Here is a 23,250-nt window from a genome sequence, read left to right as displayed (position 1 = left end):
CCAGAGTAAAAAGGACTGCTAACAGGTGCTCCCCACCAAATTGCAGCAGCATCTCACAGAATAGCTGTTTGGAGCTGACTATCCACAGGAACTAATTAATGCAAAATTTATGTAAATATTTCAAGGTATTCATATTTCAAGGTATTATTGCTCTGCTCAATCAACAAGCTATTCTGCTGCTCTTGTATTTATTTTTTTTTCATGGCAGGAAAATAAATTTTCAAGGAGTTTGTTACATAAAAACCAATCTAAGAAATTTGTATTTTATATTTGAGCCAACAGATCTCCAGTCCCACGAGTGACACACTCATTTGATTTTTACTTCTAAAATACATTAACAGACTGAAAAATACATATACACACCTTATGTGTAGCACAAAACCAGCAGCATGTAACAATTTAATACACTTCTAACATCTGCAGCATCAATGACAGCACAAAATGAACTTATGTATTACATTAACCAAAACAAATTAAATTTCAGGAAACATAGATACTCTGGAAAGAACAACTAAACTTTAAAAAAGCTTTTTATTCTTTTTTTTTAGTTAAATTTGCTCTAGAGATGTTAAAAAGTTCAAAGAACTTTTATCCAGGTACGTACAATGTCACAGTCAAGCAGGAAGGGAGAAGAACCAAACTTTCTTGCAAGATTACAGAACAGCCTTTAAAATTACAGCTGTACATAGTTGGAGACCAAGTGTTATCAACTGACCTATGAATTTTTAATATCAGAACTTTTCAAGTTTAAAAGTAAAAGACAATTAAAAACTGATGTGAAATAAAACTTACTTTAAATAAAAATCAATAATAACATCATTTAAAAATTCTCCTTCATTTAGACAATGGAGGTCTTCGTTGGTCACAGAAATACCACCTTTAGCTGGAGAAGGTGGATAAACTATCAACCTGAGAAGAGAAATACATTCAATAAGAAGTATGAAATGCCAAAAAACCTCAGAGGGTTATTACAGGGCAAAGATAAATATCTTACTTTTCTATAGGACCAATAAATACTGTATGTGGTTCGCCAATTTCTTCATCATCATCAAAAAATGGTAACTGTTTAGTTCGCTGCTGCATTTTGGACTCAGACGCAACCTTAAGAGAATAGAGTCAACATTAATTTGCATAATGTGCTCAGTTTTACTGAAATGGTAATAAAACTTCATAAAGTCCAGCAGTGTAATATCCGGGTGTTTTTGAGGACTTCAAGTCTGTGGTTTTTCCTTTCCTACCTCATCTATAACACTAAGGTCTTTGCGCATTTCTTGCAGAATCACAAAACCTAATTCTTTAAAAAGTAGCTTGTTTAAAGGAAGCATTAATGAAATGTAACTACAACAGAGCAACTTAATCTCTTGTTTGAAATACCATAATTTTGCCCTTTGGAAAATATTATGTTGTCTGATTATAATAAAGATTTCTCATCCCTTAATGATTTTTAAATAACAACATTACTTGTAGACCACTGTATAACTTTCTCATCAAACTAAACATCCTAAAAAGTACTGTGAATGCACAGACTATTTCCCACAATTTCATAATCCACCATGGACCAGACTAGGAATTTTCATATAAAAGCTAGCAAAAGTTGATGGAATTTTTTTTGGCTGACTAACTCACTATACTTCGTGTATTTGTAATGCACATAATATGATGACTTGGTTCTAGAATAAAAACATAATTACATTTTTAATTTTGTTTTCTCTGTGAGATGGGCTTCCTTTGGAATTCTCCTCTAAGCATTTGGTAAATGCAACAAGCCTGGCATTGGCTTCTTCAAATGAAATTTTCACAAAGAAGTCAGAAATATTATTTCTAATACCAATGTCCATAATTATTTTTTCAAATATTGAATTTGCATGAGGATCAAGACCAGTTTCAAAAATCAAAATTATGTACTGTTCTTCCTGACCTGCAAAAAAAAAAGTAGAGAGAAAATTATTTATTTAGGAATAAAATAAAATTAAGCATGTTGCAATTATAAAGAAATTTCATGGACTTTTAGGCCAACATTGCTGATAATGTATGTAAGCAGTAATACAGATGTGAGCAGACAGACAGAAAGACTAACTGCCAACCTTTTCTTATCTGCATTTATAAAGAGTGCATTCACCTTCTACCTTAAACAAGAAATGTTCAATATTACATCTGATAAATTCTTAAATTACACTAATGCAAAGCCAAAACATATTTTGAAATAATGAATAATAATGAAATAATACATCTTTGTTTACACTCAGTAAGAGTCCGGAACCAATACTTTCTCCTTTTCTTACTGAGTTCCTAGCCTATTGTTTCACTACAATTTCAAAAACTGTATATTCAGCATAATTTCCTCTCTGACCCTAGAAGGCTACGCTATAAAACATCACTGTTTTTGAAGAAGTTGCAGAGAATTACTCAGATCAATCAGCTGTTATATAAATATCATCCACTTATCTCTGAAAAATCAAAAAGCCTAAGTTGCACTGAAAGGCATTATTTTACACAGCCAGAAAAAGCAGTAGAATTCAGGCTGCAAATCCCAGTCTCACATCACTGCCCAACACAGAACTGCCAGGACTGGTTTTTCTGTAAGAGGAGCCTCAGACACAATAACCATTTAGCTTTGGTCACTCTTAACCCAGCACACTAACTCTTGTGAAAAATAATTCAGCAGCATAATTCCCAATTCACTGCACACAGAATTTTGATGTCTAAATGGCTCTTGGGTGTTCCTGTTTTGGGAGCTAGGTATCTACACACAATTGCTTACACAGCTCTGGATACAGGCTTAAATTAATTTCATTGCTTACAAAGCAGAAAGCAGCTGTGTTATCACAAGGTGCTCCTGCACATCAAATGCAATAAAGCAGCTGGATGTAAAACTCTCTGTGCCACAGCCTCAGGGAGAAGAGCTGGGCAGGGGCACTGCTGAGAGCCAAGCCAAGGGCGGGACTTCACACAGACAGCCTGGGAAACTTTTTCATTTCTTGTGAACACCCGTGTCTACAGGGGTCTAATTCCTGCTCCCAGAATTGTGTGCAGGTCCCCTGCATGCTCTCTAATTACTTCTGTAATTGTAAGACTCCTTACAGCTCATACTTTTTACAGGACATGGATGAGACTATTATGGGAGCTCTCAATTCTGAAATTGTTAAAAGCGCTCTTCCTCCATTTGAATAAATTTATATGTGTACGAAACTGTGTGTAAGTATAAATAACCATAAAATTTAACCTGAAGAAAAGCCTATTGAAGAGAAGGAGGATTCAATGTTGCATTTACTAGGTGTGCATATTAAGATGATAGGACCTTGAGTATTTTATAGAAATTCAATTTCATTTTAATATACATGAAGATAATCCACACCTTTTCTAAGCACGTATTTGTCTATCTCACAAGATCATGAGAAGTATGCTGGGGCAACCTACACAACTGTTTCTCCTAAAGCTAAAGCCTGTCAGCAGAACAGCACAGAAGGCAGAAGGATCACAAAAGCTGCCATGTAAATGTAAAGGCCCATATACAAAAACTAACCAAACCAACTTGCTTTAATTCAGTACAAATATTAGTGAAAAAAGTTATACTAAATTGACTAAATGTTGTAACTAGCATGTTTCTGGACAAAGAGAATGCCCAGCTGTTTTGAACTGTGCTCCTTCTCAGCCTGGGATGGTAGTAAGTGTCTGAGAAAACCCTACACCTACCCCAGCCAGTCATAACCCTTTTCATCTTAATGCACTCATTCATGACCCAAAACATGAAAATAAAATTTGAAGTGAATAGTAAAACTAAAATAGTTGTACTTACTGTCTCCTTTACATTCGTACCAGACATTATCTTTACTCATTTTCAGTTGATCTCTCAGACTGCTACAGGTTGAAGGTACTGTTTGTAGGAAAACTACTGGCAATTTTCGGACACTACACCATTCACATTTAGTAAGCTCTGAAGTTTTCAGGTTAATTTCTCTGATATCACTTTCTGATTCTATGAGAAAATAATGATATATTAAAATATAGTAAAAATCTGTAAGCTTCCTTTACAATTTCCCCCTTGATTCTAACAAGAAATCAGTATGTGCTGATTTTAAAACTTTGAAATCAACACATATGCAAAAAGTGATGGCTTTTTATACCTTAAAAGACAGGATAAATTCCAATGTCACCTGTCAAGAAAGGAATCAGATGCAAACTGTACTCTGCCCACCAACTTTAAATTACTTTTTATTCCACAGAAAAAAATGCCCACAATTTCCAGTGATTTAAATTTGCAACTATTGCTATGACACATTTTACAGTAAGTTTGTAAAATTTTCTTTGCACATTTATCTTTGACCAAGTTTCCATATGAAAAACAACTTCAAAAAGAAGAGCACAAACACACGCAGAGAAATAATCTGATTGCCTGAGGAAACAAAGGACTAGCCCTAGTTTGTTCCCCAAAAGAAATGTCAGGAACAGTGCATCTGGTGCTGCCAATACCAATGTTGAGTATTTTACAGGTTTTATTGACTTATAAAGTTTGATATAGAAGTGGATATACATGTAAAACTCAAAAAGAAAACCAAAGAAATGGAAATAATTTTACCACACAGCTGTTTTAACTGACTTGATACCAATTTTCTACAAATTATATTAAGCTTTTCACTGTTCTATTTTTTAAAATACATTTAAAGCATGAAAACTCATAGTTTGTATGTTTCTATTAAGTTTCAAAATAAACTTGAATACTTGACTGAGCAAAGGCTACCCTTGTCTTTACAGGTTGTGAGACACCTTTCTGCATGTAATGACAAAAACACAATTCTTCTCTTTTACAAACACCAACAGCAAAATTCAACAGTACTACATCTTAGGACTGCAATTTGAGATTAACAAAAGGTAACAAAGCTTCCAGGCCCATAACAAAACTCTACAAAAGCAAAGAAAGGAAACAGCAGGAATATAATTCATCATTTCCAAATTATGTCACTATTTCTTTCAGTGACATGAAACACACAACTTTCAGGCTAGAGAAAAGCTATCAAGAGATCTAGACATGAAAGGTGTAAGACACCAGTGTGGTTTTTACTGTCTCCTTAACACAACTGAAATAAAAGAATTAATAAAGTGCTAAAAAGCTAACAATTTACAGGAAGGTTACTCTTGCTTTTTGTTTTTGTTAATCATTTTCAAGAAAACCTTTCCCAATCATCACCACATCATCTAGAGATCTTCAAATGAGGGATTAGATCAAGCAGAATCAGATCAGATGAAGCAGAATTAACAACCCAATTGTACGCATGTCACAAATTGTGAATTTTCTGTCAGCAGAAGTAGAATATTTTACTTTTTAGTCACCAGGCAATTCAGGTCAAATTTGTATTCCCCATTTTCTTTTCTCTTATCTGACTACAGACATCCATAATAATTTATTACACAAATGACAAAATGAGAATGAACATTTAATTATGATTTACCTATTAATACCTTTGACACAGTTACTTCATTCAAAATAAATATATTGACTACTAACATAAAATGAAAAATGTACTCACCTTCTTGACTCTCTAGGCGTATTTTGATATAATCCAGGCAAAACTGAAAGACAAAACAATTTTAAGATTTCACATCTTCTGCAAATTTTAATTCACTTAAAGCCTTTAAACTGTTAGCAAACACATTTCAATAGACTAAGTACTTAAATAAACAATAAACATTTAAAAATTAAGATTTAAAATGCAAGTTTTAAGAAAAAAATGTACATTTTAGCACAACTCAAGGCAAGTACATTCTTTGTTACTCTAGTTTCTTTCAGTCATACTGACTGTTTAAACTTTAGATCTCTCTGAAGCACTCAGTTTTCAAAAGCATTTACAATACTCTGAAAAATGCACAAATTCTATTTCTTCAAAAGAAAATGTCATCTATCAGCATTTAGGCAAATCAAACAATAGTGCTTTGTAAAAAGGTGGAAAGCACAAGTAACACCTCTCTGCTGTTTCTGTGGTTACTCCAGCAAGAAGTATGCATTCTATGTGGCTGCCTGAATACAACTAACATTCAAGTCTCCTTGAAAACTCCATGTACCTTACAAGGCTAACCAAAAAAAAAAATCTGGAAGTAGAATTATTCACCTCTAGGACAATGCTTCTTCCTCACACCTATCCGTATCAACTTATTTGTAACTGTTGTTTTCAATTTTTTTAACAAATGCATGCTAGCCCGTAACCTCCCCCCAGCATACAAACAAGTTTTTTGAGAGTGTTGAAGCACAATATTTCTATTAAGAACCAGAGCTAGACTGTACATGTTAGAACACAGCAATAATTTGCTGTTCTCTGGAAATCACAGCCTCTGAAACCAGAGGCAAACTTCCTGATCCCCAAAGGCAAAACATGATGTTGTTCAAACACAAGAACACAATATCCATCCAAACCTGAAAAGAGAGCAGTGGAGGAGCAGGGTTACTTACAATCACAGGTTCCACCACCATCCTGCGCAGCATTCCTATTCGTATGCTTCGGCAGTTCAGAATGACACTTTCACAGGAATTTTGGTAATTTAGAGGTACCGCCTCCGTTACCATCTCTTGAGAAATAACTTTGCGACGTTTTATTGGAGTGTTAGACACAATGTTCCCAAACTGCAAAGTAATTTTCAAGCTTTCAGAATGTTTCACTAAGGTTTATTGCTAAACGAAGCTTGTTAAAACTAATGACTGAATTTTCAGCTACTTTTCTGTTGGTCAACAGGATTACTTACTAGAGCATCTGCCCCAAACATATACAGAAGGTAGATAATTTCTAAAAGACTTTTTGTAACACCTGAGGATGTTAATATTGCTACATACAAGAAGAAAATAAAAGGCAAGCTGATACTTGTAGACAGTTTATTGACATGTCCAAATCAAAAACAATGTTTCTAAATTGCCAAAACCAAATTATTTTTAACTTTTGGAAGCATATGCAGTCTAGCAAAACAAAGTTATTTTTAATACATTTTATTTGGATTAAAAAAAAAAGCACTAATGCTGTAAAACCACCACAATGCTGCTGGTTTAATTTTTTCTTTCAGTTTTTGTTAATCCAAGCTTTTGGTGACTACTTCTTTAAGTATATTGCATCCATCACTACATTAACAGAGTACACTCTTAAAGAACCATAAATAAATCTTCCTTAAGTCATCTCTACAGAACTACTAAGATGTTTTTAGGATAGATTCCAAGGTCAGAAGACTAAACATTGAAAGAAGGCCATGTGGTGTTTGGCCCCAGTTTAAAAAGTTGCCAGATGCTGACTGAAGCTGTAATCTCAATGAAGTATCCTGTTAACCAACAGAACAATCTTACAAAACCTATTAAAATGAAATAATGTCTGCTGATAGCCAGCAGATAAATATACTTATTTGTTGTACTGCTTATATTGCTCTATTTTGTTGAAGCATTTTCTGTACACTAGTCTTTTCTTTGGTATTTATATTGTTTCATAAAGCTGCCCATGAATAAACATTCTTTTTAGCTACAAAATGGAGTTAAGCTCCCACAGACAAACTTTTTAAGGGATTCAGTGTTTCTATTAAGACTAAATCTTGAAAATTATTTTAAAGTCCTGAATCACACAATCAAATATTGCCTATCTTGGCACTAATTCAAAATGTACCTTTGGATGGTTCCTTCATTTTATACAGTGGAGAAGGTAGGGATTCTAATTCTGTAATTAAAATGTTTTCCTAAGCTTCCCATTGAAAAGAGCTTTTCCTTTTTGTCTGCTGGGCTGGCTAAATATTATTAAAAGCCCAAAACAAATCACAGACAAACAATAAAACAGCGAAGTCTGAAGAGATGCTATATTCAAGTAGAATTAATGAATACTCTGAAAGAAAGACAGCTGAAAAAAGCTTTTTCTATATCTGAGAAACCTGCCGTGATATCTCCAAATTTTGGTAGGCTCATTAAATCAATGCCAAACTTGTGCTACATTTCACAAAAATTATTTTTATTTTACCTGTTTTCAAAAGTAAGCTCAGACTCTAAAATAATCTAACATGCAGGATTACAACTGGTACGTAAAGACTAGTGAACAGGAATGTAAGGATATACACAAAAATATCATTTGGGAGTTTCAGAAGTCAGACACCAGTGCCTTCTCAATGCAATACTTTCAATTAATTCAGCACTTACTGCTAGAATAACTTAATTCAAAAACTATTTATAATCCAAGCTTTGAGCCTCGCAGCTGTATTGTAGGCTGCAGGTTCACAGCTTCATATTGACAGTGGTGACTAATTATATAACATATTATAAACATCCATAATTTCATCAACTACAGCCACTAGAATGCTGGCTTCTGAATCTCAACACAGCAAGAATGTTTCAGCATCAGTACTTAAATATTCTAACTCACAAAGAACTGGAAATCTGGTCAGATTCTCTTGTTGAATCAAACTCCCAGTACTGAAACTGGACAGGTGACTCAAGAATTGTTTTAATCAGCACTATTTTTCCACTACCAATTGCCACATAGAATTTATTCCTGTTAATGGCTCACTGTTGAGATGGCTTGTAACACACTATGAACACCTTTGGTCACACTTAAGGTGTACTCATGGAGTATTTTTTTGTCGTTGCTTTTCCAATCCTTAAAGCAGGATGCAACTAAAAAACCACAAGCCCCACTACGAAAGCCCTAAAATAAGTGCTATTAATTGGGACAGCTGTCAAAGCATTTTCACTTTAAAGGGCCATTATTGCTCTCAGTGTCCCTTTTCATGTTTTAAACGAATAAAGTTTCAACAGGCAACAGCACGTACGGACATTCTGCTGCAAACTAAGACCCTGAGCTCCACAGAGAATCCCTGTCCAGTCTCAAAAGAGTAAACATTCAACACAGAAGCATTTATATTAACAGCATGATTCAAATCATTATGAACGCTTGTAAAAATGTAATGAACACATTTTCTTATGTTTCCAGTACTAAGTATCCAGAGAGACTATTTGATGAGCTCCTGAATTAAAAAAACAATCAAATACAGTCAACTTCTGACAATGCAAAACAAGCCTTTACACATTCCATGTATTATTTAATTCTGTTTTCTTTAAACAAAGCATTAAATAGTACCTGATCTTTCATTCTTGCTTTTCTTGGTAGTGTGACTGCAATTTCTGTATCTGTTGTTATGCTACCTATTCTCTGTTCTATTCCACAACTGTTCTCCTTTAATGCTGCTTCCACCTTTCCTGTAGAAGGAGCTGGGGAGGAGCGGGCTGAATCTGCAGGACGAGGTGAAATGCTTTCCATGCTCCTAGTGCTGCCACTATTCTCGTCCTCATCATCATCACTAGACAAAACAACTAAACAGAAAATATTACATTCTCAACCGCTACATTTTTCTGTAACAGAAATTTCTTTTTTCATTCTTGCCTTTCTTGGTAGTGTGATGGCAATTTCTGTACTGCTGTTATACTACCTATTCTCTGCTCTATTCCACAACTGCTTTCCTTTAATGCTGCTTCCACCTTTCCTGTAGAAGGAGATAGGGAGGAGTGGGCTGAATCTGCAGGACGAGGTGAAATGCTTTCCATGCTCCTAGTGCTGCCACTACTGTCCTCCTCCTCCTCATCACTAGACAAAACAACTAAACAGAAAATATTACATTCTCAACCGCCACATTTTTCTGTAAAAGAAATTTCTTTTCAAGTAATGCCTTGGAAGTAACTTATGTAATTATCCTGCAGTGACAAAAATGTCCACATGTATCATTATATTATGCTTTTACTAATGTTTATTTGGAATCTGGTTGCAAGCACCCTCTGCCTTGTTTTTGATTTCTTAAAATGAACCATACAAAAAATGAGTATCATTAATCCACCTCTAGACAGAAGTGAACTTCTGGTTGTGTCAAGAACTCACAGTAAGTAATACAACCTAAAAACCGACAAGAGAAATTATGACTGAAATCATTCAAACCAGTAGGACAACATGGTCTAATAAACTAAGCACAGAACCAGAAACAAAATTTCTTTTACTCCATCCTTCCTGCTTATTAAGTTTACACAGAGAAAGCATAGAAATTAACATTTTACAAATTATGAAATTTAAATAGATAAATAGCTCAGAAGAAAAGAGGAGGGAAAACATAAAATAAAAATCAAATTCTTTCTTTCCTCTTGGAAGAATGAATGATAGAATTCTGCTAAGAATACTCTTTTTTCCAACACCCCAAATGTAAATATTTTTTAAAAAACAAAAAGAAAAAAAGTCACAAAACAATTTTTGTTTTCCCCAATGCTCATTTTTCTTGAAGAGTATCTCTGCATATGAAACGGAAATTATTAAGAATTCTGTCCCTCTTCCCCAAGAACACACACACACAAAAATTCCATTCAACATCAATTGCACAAACCTAGACAAACAGTTCCTTCACTATACAATATTCTGTGTTTCCAGCTAATGGCTGTATTCATAAAAAGGTACTTACTTGGATCATTTAGTTCAGATGGTCTTGTACTCCTCTGTCTTAAACTTCCTGTAATTTTAGGATTTTTTGTCCCAGTTATAAGACCAACTTTTCCATTCTGTCGTAACATAGAATGTCCTACAACCTCATTACTCAGTAGAATATCCGCTGGACCTTTTCCAACAGCAGAACTATAAAACTTCTTTGTGCTGAACCCTGTACCTGAAGATTTTTGCCCTGCTGAATTCTGATGTATTGAAGAGCGCGATAAAGGTCCCACAGATTCACTTAATGTCACAGTTTGTCTGGAGACTCTTTGCAAATCCTTTAGAGAAGCACTTTCACAATGTCGGCATTTGGTCTGATTTTCATTTGCCCTCCCACAATTTGGGCATTCAGTAGAATAATCAATCTGTTCCAAAAGCTAAAGGAGAAACAAACAAACAAGCAGTAATTGTAAGCAGAAAGACACAATTTCTGTATCTTACACTTAATTTCTGTTCAGAATGAATCATACAATCACTTGGGTTGGAAAAGACCTTTAATATCATTAAGTCCAACCATTAACACAGAACTGTCAACTCATCACTGAACCATATCGCCAGGTGCCACAGCTACATGTCTTTTAAATAGCCTCTTCCAAAGCTTGAAAGCCCTTTTGGTGAAAAAATTTTCCAGAATATCCAGTGGAGACTGCTAACATTACATTAGCAATTACAGCAGGCAGAGAAAGCAAACATTAAAACACAGTTCAATTTTTTTTATTTTATTGAAGAAAATGAAAAATGTTCTAAAAGGAACAAATGTCATTTGTGGCAATTTTTTAAAGTGATTAATGTTGGGACAATTCAGATTTTCCTTCCTGTATTTTCTTCCATAAATGAAACCTTGCACACTGTTCAGATACATATATCCATCAGCAAGATGGTCTAGTTACATCATTTCTGTAAAAGCAGTTCCATGGGAACTTAAGGAAAATAAAGTAACCTAAGGATCCAATAAAAATAAACCAATAAAAATAAAGTAACCTAAGGATCCACAGAGCATTGCTGGAGAGGATTTGAAGAAATCTTGTAGGTCAAATTTATTTGCTCTTCCAAGGTATCTTCCAACAGCCCAGCAAGGCATGCAGGAAATTCACTCCTCAAGGGAGACGAAGAAAGAGCAAAGTACATCTATTGCTCTAGAGTCACGTGTCACAGAGAAGCAAACAAGACTTGAGGAATACCAGCTCCCCAAGCTTTCAGGAAGCAAGCAGGAGCCGCAAGCGAAAATGTATCCTATCACTGCAAAGACAGACATCTTCTGTTCTTCTCACATTTACTAGGTCCCACTTAATTTTGTATTACAGGTTAGAACTTTGACTTTTAAATCTGAGGGATTCAATACTAACATAGAAAGTACAGAACGAGTACCAAAATAAATATGGGACATCTCTAGAGATGAAAATTTAGTATATGTTATTTTCTCCTGGAGCACTGAACTCAAATGGCATAACCATTGTACTGTGAACTAGTGAAGGCAACAAATACATACATCCCATCAAAAACTTTCTGGATCTACTTTCAAAACATAGCTTTCACAATTTACACCTCTCTTCACTCACAGCGGTTGTACAAGACCACCTTAACTGGCTTCATGCAAAAGTGCTATTTACAAGAACATATCTCCAAAAGAGGACTTCCACAGGTGTGGGAAGACACTTCAAATCCCAAAGTTAAAGACGAAAATCATATCGTGAGAAAATATTATTTTTACAAAACTTCTGCAATTTACCAAAGCTACACACAATGTAGAGAAACAGAAGCAAAAAACCCCAAGTGTATAAAATATATCAGACCCTTAGAATCTGAGTTGTGGGATGAGATAGCAAGTGACATGAAAACCACTGTTGTGCCTCAGTGCTGTTACAGGATGTAGTTCTTAGAAAGATACTGCTTATCACATTGAAGAATTTCAATCAGACATTAAAAATATTCAAGAGAAGGCACCAAGAGTACCTGGAGGCTCTTAAGTATAGAGTAATTCCATCTTTCTACTTCAACCACATGCCAAAAATTTTAAAGCAGTTTCCTTATTAACATCATATTAAGTAACTAAATAAGCAACGGAAATGCCAAAGAGCAGTACTAGGTGTTTCAAACAAAAGCTAAGCATATATAAAAATCATAGATCTGTAATTATTATTTTTAAATCAAGGTCTCCTTACAGGAAGTTTTGCTTTGATAGTCATGTTTGTGGGCATTATGAAATGTGGGCATTATGAAACTTCCACGGTAGCCTGGGAAGTTGATAGAAAAGCAGAGAGCCTTACAGCAATTTCCAAAGTATCTTACATCTGCTATTCAAACAAGTTCCTGACAAAAACATCCTGGTTTGCTGCATCTAGACTGGAGAATGACATTTGGATACCTAAGGTATTATTCTCACTAGAAAATTGAGCATCTTAATAAAAAGTACTTGAACCTTTGCAGTACTTTTTACTGTTTTGAGTACAGAAAATCGTGACACTAAAAAAAAAAAAAAATCTGTCAAAGAGCAAAATATTATTCCCCTATTTCAGCAAATTAAAATTATCAATCTCTGGGTTACTAATCAGCCTTTCAATTAAATCACAGATTCTTTTTTGTTTCAGTGCAGCTTGTGTCTGTTTAAATCTGGGAAGAAATATTTCACAGCAATAGCAATATTGGCACTTAAATATCTCTATCACTGTAATTTTCTTTAAATTATGTAAATCCTCCTCCCAACTCAAAGCATTTTAAAACATCAACCTGTTCTACTCCTGAATGTCTGTTTTTAAAATATGCAATAACTTTTGAAGTTCAACAAGAGTTTATATATTTTTAAAACATAACCTACCTTTGACTGAGTTAGGCATTTTTTTGTAGCAGAAGATAGACTCAAGTCAGATTGATATGAATTGCAATGACCTTTCTGTCGCACCTTTCTCTTAATGTCAGATTCTGATTCAGACTCGTCTGTATTCTCCATTACACTGTCTAGAAGGGAAAAGATGCAGACACATTAACAAAAAATGTCCACGCAGATGCTGTTATAATCATCTTACTTCTTTACACACAACAACTTGAACTAAACATAAACACATTTTAAACCTCAGAAAAACTACAGTTTCAAATGTCTCACGATTTGTTGTATGACTAAAAAAAACCCCACATTCCCCAAAGTAACTTCAAAAATATAATTTTAATAATATTATTACAGGGTCACTCACTGACAATTTTTAGCTTATATCTTTGCAAGAGGCTTTGGATTTGCAAATCTATGCTAACTTCACTGCAAATCAAGCGGACAATCTGCTGCCAAAAATAGGAGGGGATGCCAGATTATGCTGATGAAAATCTTTACCACAGAATTACTGGTGAATGCTCTGTGTAATTAGGATTTCACATAATTGTCAAGGTCAGAAGAGACTTCCAAGATCATCTAGTCTAACTATTAACCTGGCACCACCATAATCACCTTGCAATCATATCCCCAAGTAGCCACATTCAGGAGCTTCTTGAACACTTCCAGACATGGCGACCCTGTCGCCACCATGGGCAACTTATTTCAATGCCCAAATACTCTCTGAGTGACATATTTTTTCCACTTTCTAATGTGAACCTCCCCTGGCACAACATAAGGTTTTTACCTCTCATCCTTCTACCTAAGACATGGAAGAAGACACTGACCCCCACCTGGTCACATGTTTTCAGGTAGTTCTACAGAGCCATATGGTCTCCCCTGAGCCTCCTTTTCTCCAGGCTAGATGCCCCTACCTCCCTCGGCTGCCTCATTATAAAACCTGTGCTCCAGACCCTTCACCAGCTCTGCTGCCCTTCTCTGGACATGCTCAAGTCCTTTCTGAACTGAGGGGCCCAACACTGGGGACAGCACTTGAGGTGTGGCCTCAAACTGCTGTGTACAGAGGGACAATCCCTGCTCTGCTCCTGCTGGCCACACTATTGCTGACACAGGCCAGGATGCCACTGACCTTCTTGGCCACCTGGGCACACTGCCAAGTGTCAAGCAACAGATTTACTCCTTCAATACAAGACACAGCAGTAGTGAATCATACTGTCATACCCTGTTTTAGACTAGGACAGGGAGTAAGAGTACACTGTAAGAGTACAGGAACACAGGAAACCATGAATTAAATCTCATTCTGCAGTTTAAGAAGTAGAATGTGTTGTACAAGACTACCTTAATCGGTTTCATGCAAAAGTGCTACTTATACTCCTTTGGTTGCAATCTCCATATTGGAATTTTTTTAAGACTCTGTTTTTTTAAATAGATATCTTTTAATAAATAGATTGGATTTTTTTAATAGATAAACACTTTTTGAATATACATACTGATGGTCTCACAAACATCCCACTACTTTTGAGAATATATCTCAAAAGTAAACAATAGCTCATTTTCTAACAAGAATTAATAATAGGTGGGGCTATTTCCTAAGGTAACTTCCTTTACAGTAAGGAAAGGCTGACGCTGAAGATCCTAATACTTACCTAAAATAGCACTAGAGAACAATTTGCCAGTGCAGGTGACTACACAGCTGAACAAACATATCTATACTAACATCTTTACAAAATACAGGGTATTTTCTCCTCCAGTTTCACAATTTTCACACCTCAAACCAAACTATTTTTTTCTACTGCACCTCCCTCAGCATTCCTTAACAACAGTGTAAGAGCATGTTCTGGCTGAGGTACAGAGCTGATGCTGGCTCTTTTATTAACTCCCCCAATGTATTAATACCTTTCATACCAAGCACTGGTTACTACATTGCATTTTTCTTGTACTAATGCTGCTACAGAAGTTCCTCATCAATAATTCACAAACAAGCTGGGGGTTTGGGCTCAGTCTAGTGAACTCCAGAGATCTGTTCCATCTTCAATTTTATGATTCTAATTTTTCCTATTTCTGTGGTTTTAAAAATAACTGAAACCTAATTTAAAATTATTACATGACTGAACTAGCTGCAGAAATCTGTTAAGAAGGGCAAAATCATCCCTTCATGCACAAACTTGTACAAAACTAGAATAACACGATCTAAGGTTGTAAGCAGATATACTAAAGGTCATATAAGATTTCACAACACACCCACACAAATCAGATATTAAAAAAATTATTCTGCTTAGAAGGAATGAGAACTCTAAAGATAACTTACCTACTCCTTGAGACCGTGGTAATCTAATGTGGTCTGCCTCCACTTTCTGAAGCTGTGGTGGGTATTCTTTTCTGGAAAATGAATCAGACGTATGGTTGTTCTTTTAACAGACACTGTTATAATTTAGTCAGACTTATACATGAACAAAACAAACCTGAAATGTATCTGAAAGCTACAAACAAGTCACTTCTACTACATGCTATTTGTACACATATAAAATCATTAGCAGAATGATAGAAACAGCTATAGTTAATGTTTTGGAAGTGTTTCTGACCTAAATCTCCTCTATAATAATCAATAGCTCTGGAGCCTGTCACTTTTAGACCCCTGTTTCCAAATACTGAAGCCTGCATCTTCTCCTCCTCCTCATTCATGAAATACAAGACAGACACTTTTAAAAGCCAAGAATAGAAACAACTATTATTTTAATATTAAAGTAGATTCCACAAGTTCCACAAGTTAAAAAACAGGAAGAAAAGATGCAAAACAGAGGAAAGACATCCAATGTCAAAAACTGTTGTGGTCAAAAACCAGAAGGAACAACACACCAGACATGGTTCCTATATATTTCTTTGTAAATATTGTAATACAGACAAATTACTGGATAGTTAGTCTTTTGTTGGTATAACTTGCATAATTTAGATATCACATATTTTTGTGCACATTAATTTAATATATGGCACTATAGCAAGATTTGAGTCTCCTGAAAGATGTTTTCAGTTCACACACGTGTGTCAAATCATGCCGATAGCAAATTTAGATTCCTGAAGCTCAGTGCATGTGGGTTACTGTTTGGAGCACTCTTCTTTCTCAGTGCTTACTCAGCCCTGCAGCTACAGATTGCTGTTCTTGTCATAACAGACCATGGCACACATCTGAAACATAGAAGGCCTTGCCAACAAACTCACCACAAACTGGTTTTATTGGAAAGTTAAGCACTGGGCTGCAAATGGGTCACACATGTCCCATACTGCTACCTTTGATTAAAATGACATTAATAAACAGCAGGAGGGCAAACAAACAGCTGTAGGCAATAACATCTCCACTAACAGCTAAATTTTGAGGACCTGTCTGACAAAAATGTGGCTATGGGTGAAGTAGACTTGAGCTCAAGGTATAAGATTTTATTTCTTTCAGCGCAGCATTTCCTATTGCCTCAAATTATAAAACCTTTGAATTTTCTGGATTTCTAGGTAACATTATTAACTAATATCTTTGGAGCTAGACTAATCTACAATGCCTTTTGAGACACCTCTTACCTAATACCAAACACATTTGACTGTGTTGACGGCTGCAGCTTCAAAGAAAATTCTGGCAGAAAGAAGGATTGTGAAACAAGCATGGCTACTCAGAATGTAGAGATGTCATAGTACTTTATCTGACTCTACTGCTGACAAACATATCACAGATGAGAGATTAGGTAATTTATTTGTTACTGACTGTGTCAAATGTGTTTCTGAAACAATCCTGCTCCCCCAGAACTTTTTTTAATACCTGCACACACAAAAAACTGAACCAAAACTGGAAACTCAGTATGAACATTTATTCACAAATTAAACACCTTTTTTTTAGATAATTTTCCTTAAAATTTCAAATCTCGTGGAATTACTGAAGGCAGAATTAGTGGAAACAGAAGGCAGAGTTCAAACTTGTCATTATGAGAAGCTACACTATCAAAACTAATGCTCATACCATTCTAAAGGGTAAAAAAACCTGTAACATAATTTTAGATTTGAAAAATAAAAACGCTGCAGTAAGGGTTTGCAAGCTTTTGTGTCATGTGTCATAATTATCTTTCTCTAGTGTTTCATAATGACAAGTCTTGTTTTGAACATAATTACTTCTAGAAAAATTATTTTCTATAAGATGCCTAAAATATATAACAAATGATATTTAAGAGAAACAATATTGGAACTATTTGTCATTTAATTGAAAGTAAACAATAAAGCAAATGATATGGCAGATTTAGAGTACTAAAATTTCTTTTAAAATATAGTTGACAATTCAAGGTTTCTGGACATTTCTAACGTATTTTTTTTTTCTAAGAATCATACATTTGTATTACATTTTCAATATGCAAAATATATTTATCTTATTAATATGATAAATTCATTATTTATCATATAAGGCTAAAAAGAACCCTTTCACAACAAATCAGAATACACTAGCATTATCTACCCCCATCTGAATTTTATGTTAGCAGCACAGACTCATATTTATAGCTATTAAACAGCCAAACACTTGCAAGACTACAGAAGCAGTACCAAAAAAATGTATCCTTCTTCTCCCACAAGACAGAACTCATACACTCACAGTGAACCAGTAACACCCAAACCAAGTCAGAAAAACCAGCTCCAAAAGACATCTGAGGCTTCCCAACACACTTCGGTGTGGTTAGCAAATTCAAGGTCGAATTTGCTCTGAATTTGAAAGAAAAGTGAAGACAACTTTAAAGACAATTTAATTTTAGATTTCAAAAAAAAATTTAAAAAATGCTTTCTTGGAGCAGTAACAGCCCTTCCACAAGAGGGCAGCAACTTTAGGTGCCTTCTACTACTTTCCTGTCCTGAAAAACCCACAAAGAGAAAGGGAGAGCACAACACCATGAAGTTTTTACAGACTAGAAAAAGAAGTTGCCCTTCTGAGCAGTGTTTGTTGGTGCCTGAACAGCTCAGATCCATTAATACCTTCTCCAGTAAAACACTTAGTACACTGAGCCATTTAACTGTGAGTGCAGAAACAGAAAGGAAACTGGTTGTTTTTCCAATCAAACATATCTACTTCTAGAAGGTCAATTTGGAAAAGAAAAAAAACTTTGAACAGATTTAGAAACATAAAGCACTTCAAAACAAATGTCTTCTTGCTGTTAAACCCTGGCCAAAACTAAGTCTTCCATTTCAACAGGAATAATTGAGGGAGGGATCAAACAGCTGAGCTGTTCAAGATGCAAGATTACCTCTATACTGTGTCTAACAGTTAAAACAATGCTCAGAGGTGACACAATTTTAGGCCTCTTGCTTATCTCCTAGATTATAAGCACTTTTACTACCTTAAGGTACAAGGAAAGTAGACAAGTATTTGATAAAAAACTATCTCAGGAAGTAGTAAAGCATCAAACAGCAAAACATTAATTGCAGGAGCAAGAAAGATCAAGCTTTTTCTGCAACACACAGGACTGAAATACTGAGGCAGTCTGGACTGTCCAGCATAATGAACTTCTGACATATTTTACGTGATAAATGCTACAGTATTCTTCAGTAAGTGTGTTTTGCCAGATAGAATGGTGTCACTGATGTTGTATTTTCAGCAAACATTCATTATTACTGCTGTATTCTTCTGCTGATGGAATTGGGCTTTAGTATCTTCACACTGGCCTGGTAGACAGACCTTTATGAAACTCTTTCGAAAAAGTGACATTTTCACTTAAAATTTAGTCTCCAGGAAAACAAAAAACAGAAAAGGGGTGGGGGAAGGGGCAGGCCCACACTTTCTGGCTATGCCAGAAAACGAACACAAAGAAACATCTGGATCTAGGAATTTGGGAGGGAGTGCAACCTACGATTTTGTACAAGCCACATCCAAAAGGCTGCACCAACTCCTAATTTGGTTGAGGTGCAGGCTTACACAAGAGCTACATTTAATGGACAGCCTGACTCTTTGAGAGGCTGCCTTATTCAGCCCTTCCTCTGCTTCTGTATGCACTATGTGGAGATGTATCACTGCAGGCAGGCTGTTGATTTCTACATCATTACACAAAAAGAGAGTAAAGCACAGTAAGGTTGAAGCACAAAGCCGCTGAGGTGAGATTTACCTTCAGCATGTGTTAGAAGAAGAGAGGAGTACAAAAGCCAAAGGCTGAAATGAGAAGAAGCAGCACAGGGAATAGGTTTTTCAGAAGACAGGTCAGCCAACCCCATTTAGCCCAGAAAGTCAGGAGCTGCTGCTGCACTTATCATGACAGTAATGATTAAAGCTAAATTTAGCAGCTCCTGCCTACATCATCTTCCCCTGCTAGGACAACAGCAAAAAGCAGGCAAAGAAAAAGGAACACATCCAGTAGTACTGGATGAAGAAATAGCAGGTGTCCCCATGAGGAAATTAAGATCACACCAGCATGAACTCAAACCTTTTCTTCTATGCTATACAGTGCCACCTACCCAGCTGATGAATATCTATTTGAGAGTTCTTTTAAGTAGTAACTAAAGGCAGTAAAACAAAGGCCTGATTTTCAAAATTTGAAATAAATCTAGGAAATCCTGAATTCACAAAGAACTGTGCTATTTATATCATTATTAGTTAAACATTATACATACTTTAAACACTTCAACCTGGTATCAAGCTCATACTGCCAAAAGCCACCTACACAGACAGCATATTTACAAAAACTCGCTGAGTTCATTTACTATCAAGAAAACATTTCCACTAACATATAGATTTAAGCTATATATGAAGAAAAATACATGGTTGGTATGGTGTCTCATACTGCTAACAAAACACTAACAGCAGTAAACCAGACGCAAAACAAGTGAGAAATTAGCCTGAAATGAACAATAAAACCCCAGTGTGTCAGGTTTTGCTATATATTTTCTGTTAACTGCTTTCATGTATGCACTTCGTGAACAAAACATAGAGAGTAATGCAACAAAAAACCTTTAATGTTATTCAAACCAAGCCGAGATGATAGAGTGAAAGCTGTTAAACAGCATACAAGGAGCTTCAGAATAATTTTTCTAAGATAATTCAGAACCATTCTATTATACCACGTTTGCTGCTCTACAAAAAGAATTAGCACTGAATTCTTCAGATCCAGAGAATGTTTATGCAATTTTGCACTGGATATATAAATTAATTTCGAATGGAAAATTACCAAAATTCAGTATTTTAATTACAGTAACACAGCATTACTTAGAGATGGATGTAAAGGTCCTTTTTCAATAAAAGTGAGTAAGCGAACCATAAAAACAGAACTAAAAACAATCAACCCCTATCACATATGAGCAGATATGATTGACTGGATTGAATATTCTTTAATTAGCATTAATACAGCACTCAATCAGGTAATTGTCTCAATGCTTATTGTCATGCTCAACAGTAAGCTTACCTTTCCTTTCGGTCCAGATTGCTTAAAATATGAAAAAAGAAAAAAACACATAAGATGTAAAGCCCCACATGTGTTGCAGATCACTAAATGCAAAAGTTATGCAAAAGTTATTAAATATAAATTGTAACTGTTTCATTGTCTTTCACTCACCAGTCTAATTTTCAAACAAGCATTATAATTTTTTAACCACATTTCTGTCAAAGTAATTAGAAATGCACAAACACTACTTCACAGACAGCAACAGTCAGTGGTCTAAATCCTACACTGACTTGACTCTTTTTCAAGGAGAAAATTTTGATTAACTCTGAATTTCACCTGATCATCTCAATTCATTTGCAGTGTAGAAGCCAGTAAAACACAATCCTAATACACAAATTATTATCAAGCCTCATTTCCAATCACAGAACCATTAAGGCTGGAAAAGACGCCCAAGACAGAGATCAACCACTAAAACAATCCTTGATTGTCATGCAAAAGAGAAAAAAAAATATGTAAGAACTTGTTTCCAACTATTAAAAATATATGTGTTTAAATTGAGAAACAAATTTCAGCAGCTGTCTTTAAATATTTAAGAAACCACACAGAAAGACTAGAGGAGGATAAATGGAAACCTTCTGAGGTTTAGGCCAAAAAAAAAAAAATCTCCCAAAAGAATCTAGGAACTGGGGCCACTAGTTTTACAAGCACCTTCATTAACATGAATTAATATAGAAATGAATGTAGGTGACGGTCACAATTCTGGTCCTTTGTATATACCAAGACCAATATAAAAATAAATCTAACTAAGCTTAGCACACAAACAACTTGAAAATAGCATCTACATGTCTTCTGTCTTTTCAAAATTTGCAATATGGAATGCTGTATGTTTTAAATCTATGTGACTGTTCCTCGCAAACACTGAAAGCCTAACAAACTTCTGACATAAATGCATTACATTAACTGTATTCTAGAACAGAACAAATTCAAATGGTTTCCTGTTTTACTTCTGCCAAACTAAACAGAGTAATGATATTACACAGTAATAAAAACCCATACTCCTTTCCTTTTCACAAACAGTACACTCACAAGAACAGAACAAACTATTTCTCTTGTCACTCAGAAAACAGCAGGAGTGGAAGCAAATCAAGTAAAAATGTAGTCCTGATAATCCTACAGAGTGCAGTATGAAAGTACATTCCATCTCCATAGTGCTCTGGGAAGAGAGTAAAAGGACTTCAAAAACAAATGTGACTGTGGCAACTTAAAACTGGGGCAGGAGGTAGTGCTGTGTGAAGGTGGGGAAGAATTGCTCCTAGCTGGAGCTAGTCTTTACTAACAATAAACACTGCTTTTGTGCAGGTCACATCCCAGTTTATCAATCCAGTCAGAGCCAAACCACGTCTGGATGGAGCCATAGCCTGTATCCTTGCATCCTTGGCACAGTTAATACGTAACTTGGATTAACTGTTCACAGGTGCTTCGAAGAGTCACCCTGTTAAGGAACACAAGCCTAATGCTAAAGAAACTTGAAGGCAAGAAAAAAATTTCCAGAATGCCTGATACTAGACACTGTCATTACATTAGATGCCTTATTTGTATGTTTTAAAATTCCTCACCAATCTAATGCATTTAAAGGAATTCTCACTTTTATCCCTCAGGAAGATCAAGAGATGAGAATTCCAGATTGATCACCGTCCCTACCAATTGCTTCATGCAGCTCATGCATGAGATTTGTTAAACATGCGGTACATACATGCTATTTGAATGCCAAGTCCGGAAGAACAGTCAGTCCATAGCATAAGATAGAACTATGCATTCATTAAATGAAGCAAAGCAGTGTGATCCAACTACAACACTAGGACAAGTTATATCTGAAAATCTGTTGTATCAGACATCAACAAATTTTAATTTAATCCCTGGATTCTACTGGAAAAAAAACATGAATACTTATCATAGTATTATTTTGAAATACCAAATTTTGTTGTGCTAGAAACTTACATTTTACCTATGAGTGCAACAGATACTCAGACAGACTTTAAATTAACATGCATGTGCAAAAAAATTGCAGGAGATAAGAAATGCAGTACAAATCATACAAATTCCACTTGATAGAGATTATAACTGAGCTCATAATCAGCTTGCTCCATGTGACCCCATCCCAAACCAAAGAACCCAGCGTAAGAAACAGAATCTCTTATGTCAGTGCCAGAGACTGAAACTGCTCAACTTATTTAATAATGTTTTTATTTTTGATTATCTTTTCAAGAATCTACCATTGATTCAAGTACAATATATTAGGTTAGATAAAACTATCTTCCCCATGTTTTTACTGATCACTACACCATGAAAGAATCTACAAATACAGAAAATTAACAGAATGCAACTTTGTGTCACCTGCAAATTAGCACAAGGAAAACAAAGCCCAAGAACAATTTAGAGCTCAATTTCCATACTATCAGCTCGTCACTCTTCATATATAACTAGAATTTTATTCTTGGTTTGCCACTCACATTTTTTGCTAATAGTCCTTTTTGAGGAATCACCACCACCATTTACTTTTAAACTCAAC

At 35.3% G+C, this 23,250-nt stretch overlaps 1 protein-coding gene across 3 annotated transcripts in view; it reads right to left on the bottom strand.

Annotated features, from left to right (window-relative positions):
- Positions 1-23,250, bottom strand: part of SENP6 (SUMO specific peptidase 6) — a 73,524-nt gene that overhangs the window by 16,589 nt on the left and 33,685 nt on the right. For 2 of the 3 annotated variants that reach the window (XM_063389495.1, XM_063389498.1), the window contains 11 exons: positions 20,703-20,723; positions 15,602-15,672; positions 13,288-13,427; positions 10,447-10,849; positions 9,087-9,319; positions 6,443-6,613; positions 5,526-5,568; positions 3,797-3,976; positions 1,692-1,918; positions 995-1,101; positions 793-909 (listed from right to left, as the gene is read on the bottom strand). In XM_063389495.1, the coding sequence (XP_063245565.1) occupies positions 793-909; positions 995-1,101; positions 1,692-1,918; positions 3,797-3,976; positions 5,526-5,568; positions 6,443-6,613; positions 9,087-9,319; positions 10,447-10,849; positions 13,288-13,427; positions 15,602-15,672; positions 20,703-20,723 (1,713 nt within the window). The remainder of the gene's footprint in view (positions 1-792; positions 910-994; positions 1,102-1,691; positions 1,919-3,796; positions 3,977-5,525; positions 5,569-6,442; positions 6,614-9,086; positions 9,320-10,446; positions 10,850-13,287; positions 13,428-15,601; positions 15,673-20,702; positions 20,724-23,250) is intronic. The other variant, XM_063389497.1, reaches the window with a different exon arrangement.

This window comes from Prinia subflava, chromosome 2 (genome assembly GCF_021018805.1).
Source record: "Prinia subflava isolate CZ2003 ecotype Zambia chromosome 2, Cam_Psub_1.2, whole genome shotgun sequence".
Classification (NCBI taxonomy): Eukaryota; Metazoa; Chordata; class Aves; order Passeriformes; family Cisticolidae; genus Prinia; species Prinia subflava.
Note: the sequence above shows the minus strand (reverse complement) of the source record. Positions and strands in the feature narration are given on the sequence as shown.